The 19,460-nt window shown below is 52.6% G+C and overlaps 1 protein-coding gene across 2 annotated transcripts in view; it reads right to left on the bottom strand.

Annotated features, from left to right (window-relative positions):
* The window catches only part of ADGRD1 (adhesion G protein-coupled receptor D1), a 176,173-nt gene that overhangs the window by 28,485 nt on the left and 128,228 nt on the right, over positions 1 to 19,460 (bottom strand). For both annotated transcript variants that reach the window (XM_070386343.1, XM_005891222.3), the window contains 3 exons: positions 6,549 to 6,652; positions 4,800 to 4,911; positions 2,145 to 2,298 (listed from right to left, as the gene is read on the bottom strand). In XM_070386343.1, the coding sequence (XP_070242444.1) occupies positions 2,145 to 2,298; positions 4,800 to 4,911; positions 6,549 to 6,652 (370 nt within the window). The remainder of the gene's footprint in view (positions 1 to 2,144; positions 2,299 to 4,799; positions 4,912 to 6,548; positions 6,653 to 19,460) is intronic.

Below are 19,460 nucleotides of genomic sequence, written 5' to 3'. Positions count from 1 at the left end.
CTCCAATTCCAAGTCAGCTAAAACCACAATCCTTGAGTTTCAAAAAATGATACCGTTTGAAGGCTGCTGTAAGAGCAGGCTGAAAATCCCTAGGGAAGTGGCCTTTCTCTGGAGGATCCTTCCTATAGGTGACCTCCTAGGGCCTTGGATCAGCCTCCAGCTTCCTCCTAGTTAATAACTGCAGGTAGAGAGAGTCCAGCCATCTGCAGACTGTCTGTACTCAGGCCCAGAGCTAAGAAGGAGGGATGCAGTTCTGAGCCCTGATGAAATCAGTTAAGGGGACGCAGACTGGAGACAGAGGTGGCAGGCCTGCTGGCACCCATCCCAGCCCTCTGTTTGCAGGGAGTCTCTGATGGAGGCTGTGGAGGCCTAAGAACACCCACAGGGAAGACACTGGGACCAGAAACCACGCAGTCACAGCCACTGCTGTCAAGTAGGAATGGAAACTCAGAGTTTCCAGATCTCCTCATTTTTCAAAAGAACCCCATAATTTTATGTAAACCTTCTCCATTTTTATATATTGGCAGATATTTCATTGTTTTTCCTCTAATACATTTCAGGCTAAAGAAGCTATCCTTCAAGGCTGGATTGGATTGTGACCCTCACCTCTACCCTGAACCAGCGTAGATGGCTCCTGTCACTGCAGAAACAAATTCCGCACTTAATTCATTTCAACCGTCCTTGCTGTGGCTATGGGGTGTGTGTGTGCGCACGTGCACATGTGTGCATGCACATGCACACACAAATCTAAACTGCATGGCCATTTCCATAAAGAAACTAGTCATCACAGGCGGTTGATCACACATCATCCTGTAAATGCTCACTAAATGAAGCATTTAGTAAGCTTACTAAATGCTTACTAAATGAAGAAGTCAGAGGCAGGAGCAACCCACCTCTTTCAGGAAGTCACAGCAGGATGGAAGGAGACAATTATGCTTGCGTGGGGCCCGTGAGTCTCCTCTCTCCCCATTCCGTTAGCCAGGTCAAAGCACAGAATAAAATGTTTGTTTGCTCCCTGCACCATGAAGTGAAGTGAAGTGAAGTTGCTCAGTCGTGTCCGACTCTTTGCGACCCCACGGACTGTAGCCTACCAGGCTTCTCAGTCCATGGGATTTTCCAGGCAATAGTAATGGAGTGGATTGCCATTTCCTTCTCCAGGGGATCTTCCTGACCAGGGATCAAACCCGGGTCTCCCACATTGTAGACAGATGCTTAAGACTGTGAAAATTAAATCTATTGCAAGAAAACTAGAAAGGAGTAGCAGGTCCCTGATGATGGACTAATGCTTTATAGCAAATGCAAGAATTCCAGGTGGCCATTACTCTGGCAGGAAGCAGGGTCTCCTGTGCTCTGGTGCTCCACCACAAGATGGGCAAGGAGGAAGTTCAACAAACGAGTCACGACGATGGGGAGGTAACTCCCAAGATAAAGGACTACCATAACTGATGAAAGTTAGCTTTTAAAAAAACATAAGCATATAAAGTCTCTGTAAATTTTCCTAAGGGCTTGCTGCAAATTAAGAATTTATTCAAGAAAACCTACTAAAAATAGAGAGGAAAACAGAGAGACTAGGACACCTGGGCTACAATCTGCTCCACTCCAGGCAGGCATGGCTAACAAGACAGACGCCCTCCCCTGAGGCCCAATCCAAAGCCACAATATCTCCCTGGGGCAGACTGCCTGCATATCTCATTCTCCCTAGCACCACGGTGCAGAAACTCTATTCCAGGTAAGCACAACCAAGAGATCGGAATTCCTTTCCGCCTCCAACCACAACCCACAGTCTACAGAGTCCACCCACCGTGTGACTGGCTGGGAACACAGGGCCCCGACTGCCCTCCCCCCAGGGCACCCATATACTGTGGTATTAGAGGCTACCTTCCCCACCCAGCACCCCACACTAAAGCTGGGTGTCAATCCAAGAGAAGCTGGCCACTGTTCCCGTACTGGCTCAGGAACATGCCTCTGAGATCTTTTCTAGACAGAAGGGAAGCCAACCATTAGAATAGAACACTCCAAAGCACTCCCCATGGGAACTGACAGTACCTGGCCTCTTCAAGGTGTTTCACATGAAGATGAAATCGCAACCCACCGCTGCCCCCGGCCCCATGCCATCCCCACCTCCCCATCCCATCCCCACCTACCCCATCCTATCCCATAGTAGTAGCGGTGCTTGCTATCTTCTGATCCAAAGACCTTGATCACCATGCTGTACAGATGCAAGCCTTCTACCAGCATCCACGCAAAGGCGCTCAGGAAGAAGTAGTGCAGGAGCATGGCCAGCACCTGGCACGGGGCCTAGGATCAACGCAATGCATAGAAAATAAGCTCTTTCAGGGTGTGAGCAGTGCGTGTTTGCTGTTGTCTCAACCTCCCTCCACAGATTTTCTGGGGGTGCCTTATGGTCATGTGGCTTCATTTCTTTCTGGAGAGTCATGTTTTGCTTTTCCCGGGGAAGTGATTTGAGTGGAGCACGTGACTCAAGCAGTAGCCAATCAGAACCCCTCCCAGGTATAGTGATTGGTTCATGACAGGGCAGGGAATCGGCCCGACCAATCAGCATAAATATCCCCATCCCTGCCACAGGATTGGTTCAGGGGCGGGCATGTGACTGGCCAGGTGGATGGCCTGAGCTCCAGAGGGGGCGGAGCCATCAGCAAGCGGGTTTCCCTCATAGCTCCAGACCTAAGGACCCTAGGAGCTTATGAAGTAACCTTGGCTCTGCAGTCGGGAGGTGCTGCAGAGCAAAGTGTATGAGGGGAATGGAATTGAGGGGAAGAGACAAATCAGCATGTGACGTGTCTGTTTTAGTTCTCTACTTCAAGGTGTTGGTTATTTACCTGGAGCTGAACAGCCTGAGTGACACGGCCGCTTCTCTGGAGTTTACTCTCAATAGTGTGTAATAAACAAGAGATGTACAAACTATCTGTAATGTCTGCTTTTCTTGGCTGTTCGGGGCACTGATATCCAGAAGGCCCACCTGCCTTCTCTCTGACTAGATGAGGAGGGCAGCTGTGCTCCTCTCTGTTCAGAGCATCACGGGGCATCTGGTCCCTCCTGCTCCTAGTGTCATGGCCACAGCTTCAGGCTCAGCCATGTGGCCTCAGATTCTCCCGGGACCTCGATCAGAAATTTCAACTCCTCTCCCCCCGGGCCACTATGGTCTCTGTAAGTCCACAGCCACCCATCCCTAAGCTCAGATCAAAGGGCCAGGGAACCAGGAGTCAGGGAGGAAAACAAAGATGAAAACCAAGAACAACCATCTCTGTGGGGGCTCTATATCCTGTCCTCCCAAGGCCCCCTGGACAGTTAATTCTTTGGGGAAGAAAAAGGAACAAGTTGCTAAAATGCTGTGTTTCTTGTCACCAGGCTCTGTTAAAGTTAGATATAAATATGGGATACATCTACTATTTTTGTGGTCCCAGTATTCATGGCTCTGGGTCTTTTAGGACCAGTTTCCCCTTTGGTGTGGGGAGCACCTTACCCCCCTACACACACAGAGGCTTGGATGAGACCAGCCACCACAGTCACCTTTCCTGTCTGTCACAGAGGTCATCCAATGGGTGGATCACTCAAGCAGATCCACCCACTGGAGCCCTGCCTGAGATTTCAGACACCTGGGCTCTGAGAGGGAGAATACTCCCGGGTCCCTGAGATCATCATCTGGACAGTGGATGCCTGGACCACTTCCCCTCCTGCTGCCATCACACCGTGGGAGCTCACTCCTCTCAGTGTGGCCTGGGTCAGCAGCATCAGCCAGATACTGGATGGAAACAGGAACTCCAGATCCTGCTGAACCTGAATCTACATTTTAAGAAAATCCCATGTGATGATCCACAGTGGAGTTTGAAAAGCATCCTGTAGGAGAGAATGAGGCTGGTGCAGGTTCTTCTGTCCAAGGCACAGCCAAGAACTTCTTAGATGCTTGGTTGAACCCCTAAACCTGCGAGCAGAGGAGAGTGGATCTCTCCTTAGGCAGCAGCCCCAGGACAGGCAGGTGGGCTGAGGACACTGCTGGGCATAAGGATAAGAGGCTCTGCTGACCCTCACGTAGGGGGATAAAGAGTTCATCTTCCTTTAGCCAAATGTGATTGTATCCCAGGACTGATTCATACCGCTCGGGTCTCTTTCTGTCCTAATTTAGAGCAAGCCCATCTCTGCTTCTCCTTCCCATCAACCAGGCTTATAACCCACATCACCCAAGCCTGGGTCATTCTGGTCTCAGCATTTGACTTACTGTGAGATCTAAGACTTCCTAGCTCCCCAGAGAATTCCCTGCCTGATTCAAAGGGTACAGAAATGTGGGTCTAGGTTTCACAGTCTGTTTGTGGAGAGCACCTGCCCTGGGTAGTCAGAGGAGGGGTGTGGCTGTGTGCAGTCAGAGCAGAAATGGAGAGCAGTGTCTGCAGCAAGACTGCACGAGGTCAGATTTTGGTCGGCACTTACCTGGGCGAGTCACTATAACCCTCTGTGCCTCAGTCCTGCCTCTGTGGCATCACTTCCTGGGCTTGATATGAGGATTAACTGAGTGGATCTATGTAAGCCCTTAGCACAGCGTCCAGCATGCAGTCAGGGCCATACCTGTCTTCACTACCAAGACTGATGTGAGCAGGGAGGCCAGTTCATGCCAGTCATCTTCCCTGTCTCTCCCAGAGGAACCACAGCCTGGCTATCTAGTGGTCTGAATTTGGAGTTGAAATCAGCAGGTGCCACCCCTGCTGATGCCCCCCTGGTGATGGGAGGAGGGGATGGGAGGGAGGCCCACTGTGGACACATCAGGACCCAGGAGACCCACTCACCGTGCCCGGCTCGAAGCGGAAGCTGATAAGCAGCAGGACCTGGGCCACCAGGACAGCGCAGGACAGGTTGGCGTGGATGTGGTAACGCTGGTTCCGGATGGTGCTGACCGAGCTGGGGGCAGAGAGGCACTGGCTAAGCTGTGGCTTCCCCCTACTGCTCCTCCAAGAATCACCAAAGAGGTCTTGATAAGCCTGCCTGGGTGCTGCCACTTCTGGTTATGAACCATCAGTGCCTCCCTATTACTCCTGGAAATGACCCAGCTCATTCCACAGGCCCTGCAGGACCTGACCCTTGCCCATCACTCCGACTCAGCTCTTTCCTTCCTCTGGTCACAGACCCCTTTTTCTGGTTCTCCAAGATCCCCAGCCCGCTCCATCCTTGAGGTCTCTGCACCAGCTATTACTCTGCAGTAAAGTCCCTCCCCGGGTCTCCCCTTAGAGAGAACTTCCTGAGCCTGAGGGAGCCCACTTCCTCTCTAAACTGCCCTCAGGGCTCAGACGGCTGTGGAGATGTGTGTTCAGGCCTTCGCATCCTCACTTGTCATCTGCCTCCCCACCCCCACCCCCAATCAGGCATGCTTTTACTGTCTGGGGTGCAACTGCGTCCTCAGAGGTGACTATAGGCCTGGGTGGGTTGGAGTGGGGGTGGTGATGGGTTTGGACTTGCTGAGCAAATAGCTGGGGAACAAGGGAATCAAAGCAGGAACATCCTGAGCATAACACTGAGGCCCCTCCAAACCTGCCTCCATCTCCTCTTACCTGGCTCAGATCCTACCAGAAGCTCCTGTGTACAGTGGGAACCCCCGCTCCACCCCTCAGAGTGCCCAGGTCCCTGGTGGGCTGCAGCAGGGGCCCAGGGAAGCTAACAGCCTCCCCTGCCATTGTGGCAGATCCCGGACCAACCAAACCAGGGACCCCCCTAGACAGACAGTCACCCAGGTGGCCAGTGTCCTCAGGGAACAGGGCAGGTGAGGAGGGGTGCCAACTTCCAGGAGGAACCCCGTGAGCAGAGGAAGCACCTGAGCACCCCTTGAGACTGAGGCCCATCCAGGTGTGAGTAACACGCCCTTCTTAGAGGTCCAACAGCTCTGAGGGGAGTGTGCAAACCCATCTTCCCGGCTGACTGCCCAGACTCTCGGCTCTGATCTTGTTTTTCTGTCCCAGTCCTGAAAGAGCCATGGGCAGACTTAGCTGCCAGTATCCACTTGGTGGCGGGGGTTGGGGGTATCCCCTCAAGCTCTGACCAGACTGATGTGACTTCAGCAGGCGGAAGGGGCCCTCCAGGGATCTTACCCCTGCGGCTTCCAGCAGCCCAGCCCCACAAGGATCTGGCTGCTTTGATAACATTTTGGGTGGGGGGGTGGGGGGCGGGAGGTCCTCTGTTCTGGCACTCACCTGGTCAAAAGCCAGAAAGTCCTGTGGGCTGGGGAACTTTCCAGAACTTTCCAGCTTAGCTCAAGCCAGGTGCCCTCCAATTCGACAGCCCCTCCTCTCTCCTCCGTCTTTTCCAGAACCCCACAGGCTCCCCACACCCCAGATCTCAAAACAAAAGGTACTTGAGGAACAACCATCCACCTGTCACACACCGTGTGTGCAGAATCTAAACAGAGGCCAGCATTTGCCATCCCATCCACACCCCCAGCCCAGTACAAGTGCCAGAAGGGAAATCGAGGTGGGCAGGGGTGGCACTGACATTCGCACGAAGCTGCCAACCTCCTGGCCCTCGGGGGAGAACAGAAGATGACTCACGAGAGCACGGCGAAGGTGACCAGCGTGATGGCCAGGCAGAGCACGGACAGCGAGCAGCCGATGTAGCTGATGGACGAGAGCGCCACCTGGTGTCCGCGTGTGAGCTGTGCGGGAAGCAGAGCGGAGGTGGTCAGCCATCTGGTCCAGGTCCTACAGGGGGACTTGCCCAGTGGTTAGTGCCACCCGAGCCTGACTGAGGGGAGGTAAGGTAGAGTTCAGGTTGGAAAGGGTCCCGGGCTAATGCACAGCTGAGCACCAGGTAGTCATCGGGCCGTTCTGAGTTGGTGACTGACAGTCCCTGCCTCTGCCAGATACCCTGCTGTTGCCATCAAGAGGGCAAGGCCTTTGATGTTGGCCCTTGGTTCTGTACATTTCAGATGCTCCAAACGGCTCCACCAATCTCTCAGATTCCTCCACCCATCAGTCTCTGTGAGCCTACTGCCTACCCCTCCCCCACCCATCCCCAAGCAGCCTGCCTGCCCCTTGCCTCCCTGTCTAGAATGTGACATCCACAGCTACCCAGGAGATGTAGTGTTTGCTTAAGAGCCTGATCCATAGGCCTTGGTTCAAGTCACAACATGCCCTTGTTCCCAGCCAATGACCTAGGAATGAATTTACACACATAAAATGCTCAGAGCAACATAAGAGTTTGCTATTATCCCTGATGTCAAATACAGCATAAACAAACTCAGTGGGTTAAGTGGATGCAAAGTCACAAAGGATGGTGACAGAAACCACAGCTCACTTAAGAGACCAATCCAAGACTCCAGGAGCTAGCATCTCAAGGTCACACACATTTGAACCTGGGATCCAAGAAACTCCGTGCTCCCTAAGCCACACAACTAGAAGACCAGCTTCCGGCAGAGGTCACTGCAGTACACTTCCTGCTGGGGCTCATGGCTCCTCCACCAGCATGAAAGACCCAGCCTGGAGTTCATTCTGCATCTGTGTCCAGCCCTGGACATCAAGGACCCTCCAGCCTTGTCCAGGACACCCAGAACCTTGACCTCCAGCTAAACCACCTTCTTCCCTGTTCACTGGGACCTGAGCATGCATGCTAAGTCACTTCAGTTACATCTGACTCTTTGTGACCCCATGGGCTGTAGCCAGCCAGGCTCCTCTGTCCATGGGGATTCTCCAGGCAAGAATACTGGACTGGGTTGCCATGTCCTCCTCCAGGGGATCTTTCCAACCCAGGGAATGAACCTGCATCTCCTGCATTGGCAGGCAGGTTCTTTACCACTGAGCCACCTGGGACCTAACCAGGAATAAAAGGAGGAAACACTGAGATCTGTAAAAGGGCTGTTGGCCAGGATGAGGGAAATGCTACAGGCACAGGAGGCCCCACCAGGAAATGTAAGTGGATCGCAAGGAACAATTTGGGAGCCAGCAGCTCTGTGCCTGAGGACTCATCACTTAATGGGGTCTACTTCCTTCAGATCTGAGTCACTCAACTCATCCCCAGGGGTCAGGAAACATTTCAGATCTCTGGCTGAAGGGAGGTGGGGAGGCTGAAGCCTGGACCCAGCAGCCATAGACGTCAAGGCAGGGCCCTTGTGAGTAACTCCTATCTTTGCAGCACAGCAAGCTTCCTAGGCGGGTGGGGCCACTAGTGGGCTCCTCCAGCAGCCTTCCTTCTCAGCAACATCACAAGATCTTGGATCCTAAACTTCCCCATCTGCAGATGGAACACACGGTGCTCCAAGTCATCAGATCCCCTAGGAAGACAAACGGAAATATATTCCTGGAGCCACGCTCCCACACGGTATCACTCAACACTCTAATTCCTGTGAGATGTTGTCACTGGTCTTCTGTGAAATGACGTTTCTGGTTTTAGATAAGTTTCAGAGAAGTTGCACTCTCTATCTGCCTTTAAAGATGTTTTGGTGAATATAAGCAATATAAGGCTTCTGAGAAATCCTACAGGTGAATATACATATATATATATAGAGAGAGAGAGAGCTGTGTTAAACTTGGCATTTCTCAAACTCTTTGGGGGAGGGGAATAGAGTACATCTTTGGAAGTGCTGTTACTTCAAGTGATGCTTTTGAGAAACGGAAATGAAAACCCAAAGAGGAAACACTAACATTATACTGACTATGTCATCTTTCCTTGCTGTCTCATAAGACAATAGAAGTGTCTTGTCACAGTTACAATGATCCTTGCCAACAAGAGAAGGTGTGAAGTGTTGGTTACCAGAGTTTATAGACATCAGCAGGCCATCAACAGTTCTTGGAAACTGAGATTGACCTCGGCAGCACTCACTAAATTGAAATTAACTTAAATGACCAATGGAAATGCCAGCAAATGAAATATAGCCCCATGTCTGTATCAACAAGGTAGGCTGGCTCTGGTGACATGCTCACCCCATTGCCACTGGGAAGTCCCCTCCCTAGTCTGGCCCTGAAGCGCAAGTTCTGTGCATGGAGTCCTCTGCACCCTGAGGTCTCAGCTCATCCCCCTCCCTGTTCATCGCTCTACTGCCCAAACATCTCACATCCCCACAGTGTGAGCATCCCACTCTCTGACACCAGTCACATTTCATGGGGGGAGTCTTCTCTCTCCCAGAGAGATGGGGGGCTCTTTGAGGACAGAGATCACGTTCCTGAAACTTCCACTGCCTGATCACCCACAGCTCTGAGACCAGCAGGTACTACTGAGAATGAGGGTTCATTTGCTGAAGGTTTCAGGGTAGAAAGAGCCCTGGAGTCTATTCCCCTGACTCCCCCACTGATTCACCATAAAAGATGAATTTAATGTACACCATTGTGTGTATACCTCTTAGAAAAATAATGAAACTTTACCTCCTCCATTCACAGAGCTCTAGTGAGCTTCCTGTGGGCTCATGTGAGGTTCACTGCACAGCATAAAAGCTTCCAGATGTGAGGGCTATACCTGGCCAGCCACACTCACTGAAATCTTTGCCTGCTTTCTGCACACAGGCTCTGCCTAGTGCTTCTGAAAAATGAGAGTCCAGCCCTAGCCTCATACCCACAGCTACCCAGTACTCTACCATATGCCCCGCAGCCCCACTGTCAACCAACCTGCAGAAAACTGAAAGTGTTAGTTGCTCAGTCTGATATTTGCAACCCGATGCAAAGAATTCTTTGTAACCAGGCTCTTCTGTCCATGGAATTCTCCAGGCAATAATCATGGAGTGGGTAGCCATTCCCTTCTCCAGGGGATCTTCCTGACCCAGGGATCAAACCTGGGTCTCCTGGATTGCAATAAGATTTTTTACCATCTGAGTTACCACAGAAGCCCTCAACCAACCCTATTATCAACCAACTCAACCATCAACCCACACCACCATCAGCCAACCTCACCATCAACAACTTTATTATCAACCAATTCTACACCAGCACCCAACCCCACATCATCTGTCAATCTCACCAGCAACCAACCCCACCATCAGCTAATCTCACCATCAACCAACCCCACTGTCAATCAACCCCACCATCAGCCAACCCTATTATCAACCAACTCAACCCATCAACCAACCTTACCATTAATCAAAACTCACCATCAACCTATTTTTCATCACAGCTTTTACCAACCCCACCAAAGCCAGCCTTAAGCCAACCACAATAGGGAACACTTTAAAAATGAGATAAGGCCCCTTCCTCGAGCAGAACTATTATCCTGGTTGCTGCTGCTGCTGCTAAGTCACTTCAGTCATGTCCAACTCTGTGCGACCCCATAGATGGCAGCCCACCAGGCTCCCCTATCCCTGCGATTCTCTAGGCAAGCATACTGGAGTGGATTGCCATTTCCTTCTCCAATGCATGAAAGTGAAAAGTCAAAGTGAAGTTGCTCAGTCGTGTCCGACTCTTAGCGACCCATGGACTGCAGCCTACCCGGCTCCTCAGTCCATGGGATTTTCCAGGTAAGAGTACTAGAGTGGGGTGCCATTGCCTTCTTAGCCAGTCTCAAAATGCTCATACAGAGCAGAAGGCAAGCTATTAATATATCGGAAGGTCATACTTTACACGGCACTTGCATGATAAAGCAAGCCTATGAGGGGAAAATGAGAGGTGATCAGAAGGACCTTTGAAAACCTCTCAGGTCCCCTACAAACCATGGTCTGTGCAGGTAACCTCATACATCATTCTTCAGCACAGTGGTCCAAGTAGCACTGAGGCAGACCACAGGAGGAACCTGCCTGCAGAAGTTAGAGTCTTCAAATTTTTCTTGTTTAAAACAGCTGTCAAATCCACAGAGCAGAATAGTGTGTGTGTTGGTGTTGGGATAATCTGAGAGACTCTGCTTGCCTGAAGGGTTTACTCCCCCTCTCTTTTTATATAAGAGCTTGATAACTTTAACGCATGTTCAGCCCACTGGTTTGCCAGTGTGTTAAGTGAACTTGTGTTAAACATGGCTCCACTGTAAGCAGCCAACAGCCTGTGCCTTGTGAAGTTGGATAGGAGGGAAAGTGGACTTCACACTGGCCCCAGCATGCAACCGGAAGCAGACAGAGAGGACAGGAGAGGACCTCCTGGACCAGAAGCAGGGTGCACTCTAGTGGTGAGGTCCATGGAAACAAGGGTTGTCTGTCTTGCTCCTGTCCAGATCCCCAGCGTCTGACAAGGACTGGCAAACTCTAGATGTTCGAAAGATGAACCAAAGATCAGATTCACCTGGGGTCGTGAAGCATTCACAGCAGACTGGATGGTTAAGATGGGGAGAACAGAAGTGCCTTTATTGGGCATCTACTGTATACAGGCACCAAACCAGCAAAGGAGGCTGTGAGTGGGGATCGTGGTTCTCATGTTGAAGAAACATGACTGCCCATCACTGCACAGCTGGCGAGGAAGTACTGGACTAACCCCAGATGGCCTGGACCCCGTCAGCAGCAAGCATGTATTAAGCACCCACTGAGTGCCAAGCTTGGGGCTTAACTTGCAGTAGAGAAAGCAGATAATGAACAAAGCACAAACAGATACTGATAAATACATGAGTGAATAAATAAGGTCACTAGTTCTGAGCTTGATCAGGCTTAGATAATCAAAGGCCTTGCTGGAGGTTACTGTCGGGGACAGGAGGGGGTACCTAGACGTGAGAGTCATTCCAGGTCCTCTCTCTCCCCTCAGAGCTCATCCCCACCCAGTCCTGTTGGCTCCTCTGCTAACATGCAGGCATACATCTCTCCTTATCCTCAGTTTCCAGAGCCTCTATCTTAACCTCCTCTACTTCTTGGACTGCCTCGCTGCTCCCTGACTGCACCCCATCTTCAGCCAAGTCTCCACTTGGCTGAGCAGACATGGGTCTGACATGGGTCTGAACTCACCCACCTCCTGGGCACCCTTGCACCCAGAATGAAATCCTTGTTCCTGCCCGGGTCTGCAAGGCCCCCAAGTGCTCAGTCCCGCCAGCATCTCTGCCTCACCGCCTTACTCACTTACTCTTTCAGGAGGGTCCACACAGGAAAGGAAGGCCTTCCCAGGAATTCAGCAGAGGGGACTGAACATAGGAAGTGGGGGACAAAGTCTGGGAACCCTCGGAAAAGGAGATGATGGTGACAGTCCCCAGAGAACAGCCACAGCAAGAACTTCTACCCTTGTAGGGTGGGAAGGACAACAGGAGGGGGTGATGTGAGCAGAGCCAGGACCACTGGAGAGCTGGAAACACAACAGGCCTGTCCCCTGAGCTGGGGTCCTGGGGGGAGGGCGGTACAGCGGGAGCAGGGACCACGGAGGGGCCATGGGCGGCATAGGAGCATCTGAGCAGAGAGCAGACCGGTGTCACTTCATGCCTGCCTCTCATTGGCTGGGCTCGGCAGGAAGCCAGTTGTCAAGGGAACCTGTGGCTGAGCAGAGTGAAGGACAACTGGGGACAATCTGAGAGCGTGCAGCCCACCCGCTGGGTCAGCCCAGATGTAGATGCTCTCAGCCCCTCACTGCTCCTGGACCCTGCGTTCCATCAATTTCCCCTGCCTCCACCACCCCACCCCTGGCTCTTTGCAAGGCCTGCTCCGTCCTGCCTTCTGGTCTACCTTCTGCTGGGACCCAGGCTCTGCTGGAGCCTGCCCCTCCCCTGGTCCCCTCTGACCCTGGCTAAACCATGTGCCTTCCTTCAGCCCTGGACAGGAGGGGCATGTGGCTCACTGGGCAGCCGAGGTTTGACAACAGTCTCCGGGCTTAATCATCTGTGGGTTTCACTAGCAACACCCTCTGCACGCAGTCCAGACTGCAGGTGACTTTCACTATGTTCCAGTGATGGAAATGAGACCAGAGCTCCAAGCTTCTCGGCTGCTTGAAGGGCACCATCGTGGCCTACAGGGGTGCACTGGTGGGGGAGAAACCCCACCAGATGCACGAAGACTGGGGTCCATGTCTTTAAAAAGGTGTCATCGACCTGCCTTCCTCAGGCTAGCCACCTCATCAGCAGAGTCAGCTGGGGGCTAGAACTGAGCCATTTCACTCCCTGGTTACCCAGACCAGGCCCCTCGGGCTGTCTTAACCATCTCCACTCAGTCATACAGCTGTGTACCAGTCTGAGGCTGACTGGGAAGACTACTTCAGTCTTTTAAAAAAAATGAGAAATTTAATTCAGGGCAATGTTTGCAAAGGGGAACAGAGATGCCACAGGAATGATGGTGTTACCCAGGTATTAATTAAATCACAGCCGGAAGCCACCTGCCTTGGTCAAAGGTCACCTGGGGAAGCCAGGGCCACAGGCTGGAGGAGCTGCCAGAAGGAGGCTGCAGAAACAAGGCCATTGCCAGGAAAGCTGCCTGAGGCTCAGGGAGAGAGGATGGCACTTGGCTTCACCCTTCCCATCTCCTGCCAGAGCCCCAAAGGGCAGCCAGCACTGGTCAGCCCTAGGATGCTGAGTCCAGCAGGGGGAGGGGTGGGTCTGAGAGCAAAGGCCCAGGATCCAGACATGCCTAGGGTCCTGGGGATTGGATCCCTCCTGCATCCAGCCCTAGGCAGCTGGGCCGTGGGTGTCAGGGAGCCCGTGCCTCTGCCCCTGAGCCTGCCAACATGGCTGGGAGGCTGCCAGCTCCCAAGATGCTAACTGGAAGCTGTGTGATATCCGGCTTTACACGTGGGGGTGGGGATCAGGGGGAACTCGGCTTTATACGTGGGGGTGAGGATCAGGGGGAACTCAAGACGGAGATTGCAAAGCACACAGAGCAACTGTTGTGGGAGGCATGTGGACGATGGGGTGACATGGAGCCAACACACCAGCCACCCCAACACTCTCTGCACAGAGGCAGGGCTGGAGCAGACCTCCCCCATAAATGGTGGCTTCAAGCACCTAGCTACGAGAAGTTCAAACCTTGGGCTGTTCTACCCAGCAAGTCTACTGCGGTAATTTGTCCTACAGACGCACTTGCAGTGACGGGAAGGGTGTCTGCTCACAGATATTTATTGTTTGCAGCAGCCAAAGACTGTTGTCACCTGACATGGATCCACAGAGGCTTAGAGAAATCCCGGGGTTGAGGGTGGGGGAGGGGGTACCCAGTGGTGAAAATGAATGAGGCAGGTCCGCATAGACAGAGATGAAGCAGTCGCCAGGATGTACTGATACGTCTCTCAAAAGCACAGAATGGTTTTTACAGCACACAACTCTGTGTTTAAGGAGCAGAGGGTGACACGGAGACTGTCTCTGAGGTGAGAGAGTCAGCCCTGCTCTGGGCAGGGGGCTGGGAGACACGAGAAGGGATGGGGCCCACATGTTCAGCTCCACCTTCTGTGTTATTTACTGCATTTTCCCAAGTAGTGCAGCATCTTTACAGCAAGCATAGCCTGAGAAATTGGCCCTGGCGTTGTCTCAGTCCTGCAAGGAGCCCTCGGGCTCCTGCAGGGCCCCTCACCCCTGACATGGGGGGAGGTAACTTCTCCAAGAGGGTCCCCTTTCCCATCACCATGTGGTGATCCATCATGTTTATGACAAAAAATGCAGAGTGCACCCAATCTGGGTCAGAATGCACTTCAGTCCCCAGCTCAGTCCTCCAGCCCAGAGCTGACCACCTTGAATGGCTACAGAACCCTTGGGCTCTCTGCCCTGCGTTCTGTCTCTCCCTCCTGTTGGCCTCCTTCTGGCAGGTGGGCTGCACAGCAGTCTTTTTACCTCCAGATGGAGATGCCCCTGGCTCCACCCTGACTCCACCCCTGCATCCTCCCTCCTGGCAGCTACCCTCACCGCCCCTTCCCCGCAGGAAGCAAGCTCTCCCTCCTGAAGGGGGTTCAGAGACAGGAGCCCTTGGGATCCCACCGTCAGCTCCCCCTGAGCAGAGGTTTCTCAGAAGAGTCTAGGATAAATAAAGCAATAGCTGCTTTTCCTCTAAGGTAGTAGCCTGGGTCTGGTTGAAGGACAGGAGGATAATTAAATTTGCCAGGAGGGGATGCTGAGCCCACAGCAAGGCACTGTCCCTAGGACAGCAGGGTCAGGTTCATGGACAAGCTGAGCTCCCCAAACATCTGATTCCTCCTCCTGCAACTCTTTCCCAGGTGGGCCCAGTGCCTGCATGCCTGGGGTTCTAGCGGGGAGAGAAGGATGACAGGCAGTGGCCCAGCCCCAGAGCTCAGCCAACGTGCCCACCAGAGAGGCAGCAAGGAAAGGGCCCTGGGAGCCCTGGAGGGAGGCAGGAGGGAGAGAAATGGGAGGGGGAGAGGACGAGAAGGGAGAGAGATGGGAGAGGCAGGGGAGGGGGAAGGGAGGAGGGAGAAGGGAGGCACTCTCTGCAGTCCCCAGTGCCCAGCTCAGCACCATCACAGGCTCTCAGGCTCCATGGAGGTGCAGGGTCAGAAGAGGAAGTTCCTGGTCCACACACAGCCTGAAGGCCTTGGCTGGTGAATCAGCAAAAGGGAGAGAGCAGGTGGGCTTCCCTGGTGGTGCAGATGGTCAAGAATCTGCCTGCAATGCAGGAGACCTGGGTTCGATCCTCGGTTTGGAAGATGCCCCAGAGAAGGGAATGGCGATCCACTCCAGTATTCTTGCCCAGAGAATCCCAAGAACAGAGGAGCCTGGTGGGCTACAGTTCATGGGGTTTCAAAGACTCGGACACAACCGAGCAAATAACACACACGCACAGAGGGCAGGTGTGCAAGTCAGAGCCCAGAGGACGAGCCAGGACCCAGTGGGAGCCTGTCAGCTCCCCCTTTTGCTACATAACAGACCAGGGAACTGAGGAGTGATGTAGGGAGACTTTCTGGATCCATAAGAGAAAGGCATTTAGGACAGCCCCCTTCTGTGGAAACCCACAGGGTGAGGCGTTACACCCTGGGAGAGAAAAGGGCAAAACAAGAGACTTTTCAGCTCCCTCCTCCCACAGGACTCCCATTAACAGGGAAATAGTAGTCCCGACTCTGCCCAGAGCACAGGACCCTACTGTCCTTTCAAAGAATGAAAGGAGAAGGACGACGCTGGGACACATGCTCTGACACTGCCATGTAGGGAGGTCTGGGGTCCCCAGGCTCAGGGGACCCCAGTCCCCTGCCTACTCCTGTCTGACATGGCTCCACTGGCCACATCCCAGGTGGGTGCCGCTGCTGACATCACTGCAGTCTCGGTCAGCCTGAGTGCCTGGGGCTGGGTGCTCATAGCTCAGTACTCATGACTCAGTGCTTGGAGCTCAGTACTTGGGCTGGGTGCTCTAACTCAGTACTAACAACTGGGTGCTTGGAGTTCAGTTCTCAGGGCTGAGATGCATCTGACTCCCTACTACAACTCCACAAGGAGAGGGTCCCCACTCATGTCACAGGCAGGTAAGCTGAGGTTCAGAGAAGGCACTTGCCCAAAGCCATGCAGAGTGTTAGGGGATGGACCAAGCATTCAACTGACCAAGAGACAGAATGGGGCCACTGCTTAGGGATAGAGCTGTATACAGTAGGTACTCATCAGAGTAAGTGATGTGCACCCTTGGAGACATCATCCTGATGGTGAACTGAGCCCTCTGCCAGCACCAACTAAATCCTGGCCCAGTCTGTCTCTGATACACCCACCAGGACCACAAATACAGCTCAGAGAGGGGCCAGTTCACTAGCCCCAGGGCTGCCTTGTAATTAGGTTCCACCCCACACCCACCCCGTGCCCTCCCTGGCAGCCAGAGCTGGGGGCATGGCCTCAGGTGGCTGCAGCCCAGGCGATCCTCTAACCACTGGCCCCGAGTTGACATGGGCCCTGAGAGGTGGGGGAGGGGCTCTGGTGAAAGCAGGTGCCCCCCACCACTGCAGCTCCAGGCTCAGGAAGGCGTGGTGTGCCCTAGCCATGGCCTTCCTTTCCCACCAGTGGCTAGATTTAGAAATGCCCAGAAAAACCTGGAGTTTGCTTCAGGACATGGACTCCTCTGAGTCAGAGACCACAAACACCATTGCCCTCAGAGAGGCAGCTTATATAAATTCATGAGGCCATCTGGGAGCTTGCATACATAATAAACAAGCAAGACTATTCTTCCAAAAAGAAACATCTTTATCTGCATTTCTTTTCCCAAAGTTCCTCTTAGTGGATATGTCATTTCTCTTCCCTAGAAAAGAATAAGCAGCATTTTGCTGCCTTCCTAAAAGCACAATGCGAACATGATGATGAATGGCCCCTCGTGAGGAAGGCGATAGGGAGTGGTGGGGGCTGTGGAGAACTGCAGTGCAGACCCCTGCCTGCAGGGGCCATGGCTGCTTGCTCAGGAGTGGAAGCTCTCTATGGTCAGATCTTTTTTTCCTTTTTTTAAAAAAGAAAACCAGAAATCCAAAATTTTAGATAACAGCTGAATTTTGAAGTATCGACAAATGACAAAAAGGCCGTCATTAAAAAGTCTACAAATAACAAATGCTGGAGAGGATGTGGAGAAAAGGGAACCCTCCTACAGTGTTTTTGGGAATGTAAATTGGTAGAGCCATTATGAAGAACAGTATGAAGATTACTCAAAACACAAAAAATAGAGCTACCATACGATCTAGCGATCCCACTCTTGGGCATATATCTGGAGAAAACTATAATTCAAAAAGGTACATGCACCCCTAAGTTCACTGCAGCGCTATTTCCAACAGCCAAGACAAATCAGTTCAGCTCAGTTCACTCAGTCGTGTCCAACTCTTTGCGACCCCGTGAACCGCAGCACGCCAGGCCTGCCTGTCCATCACCAACTCCCGGGGTTCACCCAAACTCACGTCTGTTGAGCCATCCAACCATCTCATCCTCTGTCATCCCCTTCTCCTCCTGCCCTCAATCTTTCCCAGCGTCAGGGTCTTTCAGACAAAGACAAATATCATGTGATATCACTTATATGAGGAACCTAAAATATGATACAAAAGAACTTATCTATGCAACAGAAACAGACTCACAGACATAGAGAATAGATTTGTGGTTGCCAAGGGAGAAGGGAGCTGGGGGAGGGAAGGACTGCAAGTTTGGGGTTAGCAGATCAAACAGTTGTATACAGGATGGATAAACAACAAGGGCCACTGTATCGCACAGGGAAATATATTCACTATTCTGTGATAAACCATAATGAAAGCAAATAGGTATATATGCATAACTGAGTCACTTTGCTGTACAGTAGAAATTAATACAATATTGTAAATCAACTATACGTCAATAAAATAATTTTTTAAAAAAAGAAATATTGACAAATGGGGGGCTTCCCTGATGGCTCAGACAGTAAAGAATCTGCCTGCAATGCAAGAGACCTGGGTTCGATCCCTGAGTCAGGAAGATCCCTTGGAGAAGGGAATGGCAACCCACTCTAGTATTCTTGCTTGGATAACCCCATGGACAGAGGAGCCTGGCGGGCCACATTCCATGGGATGGCAAAGAGTTGGACGTGACTGAGCAACTAACACTTTCACTTTCATGGACAAAAGGGCTAACCAAAACAGGTCTACGGGCCAAGTCAGCCTGCAGACCACAGGCTGTGACCCTGTCTTAGGGAACTGCTCCTTCCCCAGGCTACCTGGCTGACGGGAACATGAGGGGGCCCCTGGGGTCCAGCTCTCCCAGGGGCACCTGTCCTGGCACAGAGCTCCTGCCCCACCAGGATAGATGCCCACACTCAGGCTGCTCTGAAAGAGCCCACGAGGGAGCCAGGGGCCAGCACCCTGGAGAAAGTCTGAGCTGTGCTGCGTGGGCCTCCAGTGCTCCTGCCAGTTCTGGGCTGTGCTCACCACCACCTCACCTTGGGCATTACCAGGTTCAGCCATCACCATGACTGTCTGTCATAGCACAGCTTTCCCACATTAGACAGCAAGCCTATGCTCTGAAATGCAAGCCTCGGGTGGGGATCCCAGACACAGGAAGGACTGAATTCCCCCTAAGGCAAGAGATACCTTCAGCCTTTGTTCCAGAGTCTCTCTGTTCTCACCTCCTCCAAATTCTGCCTGTTCTGATTTCCCTGCCTATAAATTCCATGCATAAGTCTGACACTGCGGTTACTGTCGCTTCAACAAGAAACCCACCTGCCCCTATCCCCGGATCCTGCCTGGACCAGCCCACCTGAGCAGCCCGACAGTGGGAGCCTCTGTTCCTCGGTCCCCGGTGCCCCCTGCTGGTCAATCCTTGGAGATGAGGGAGGTTCTAGCATCTGTGCACCTGCAGTCCCTGTGCCTGGGAATCAGGGTTACAGACTAACCCCACATGCACTCAGCATTCCAGTGTCCAGCAAGAACACTCTGTGTTTCCCTAAGCTCCTCTCCCGGGTGGAACTGACTCCCTCATCCACGCACTTGTTCAGCCACATGGCACTGGGAGTCAGGAAGAGCCCTCAATGATATGCTCTCGGTCTTTGGCAACTGCTTCTCCAAGCTGTGAATCGTTACTCACTCATTTGGGATCATTCCACACAAGTGCATCAGTGGGAATGTATCACACAGGCCGGGGTTCAGCCCAGTCTCTCTTGACTCTTATTTGACTCACTCTGGGAGGAAAGGTCTTCCAAGAGCCAACCACCAAGGAGGAAGCTGGGTGGGAGAGGA

Source organism: Bos mutus, chromosome 17 (genome assembly GCF_027580195.1).
Source record: "Bos mutus isolate GX-2022 chromosome 17, NWIPB_WYAK_1.1, whole genome shotgun sequence".
NCBI lineage: Eukaryota > Metazoa > Chordata > Mammalia > Artiodactyla > Bovidae > Bos > Bos mutus.
This window is presented reverse-complemented; position numbering and strand designations above follow the sequence as displayed.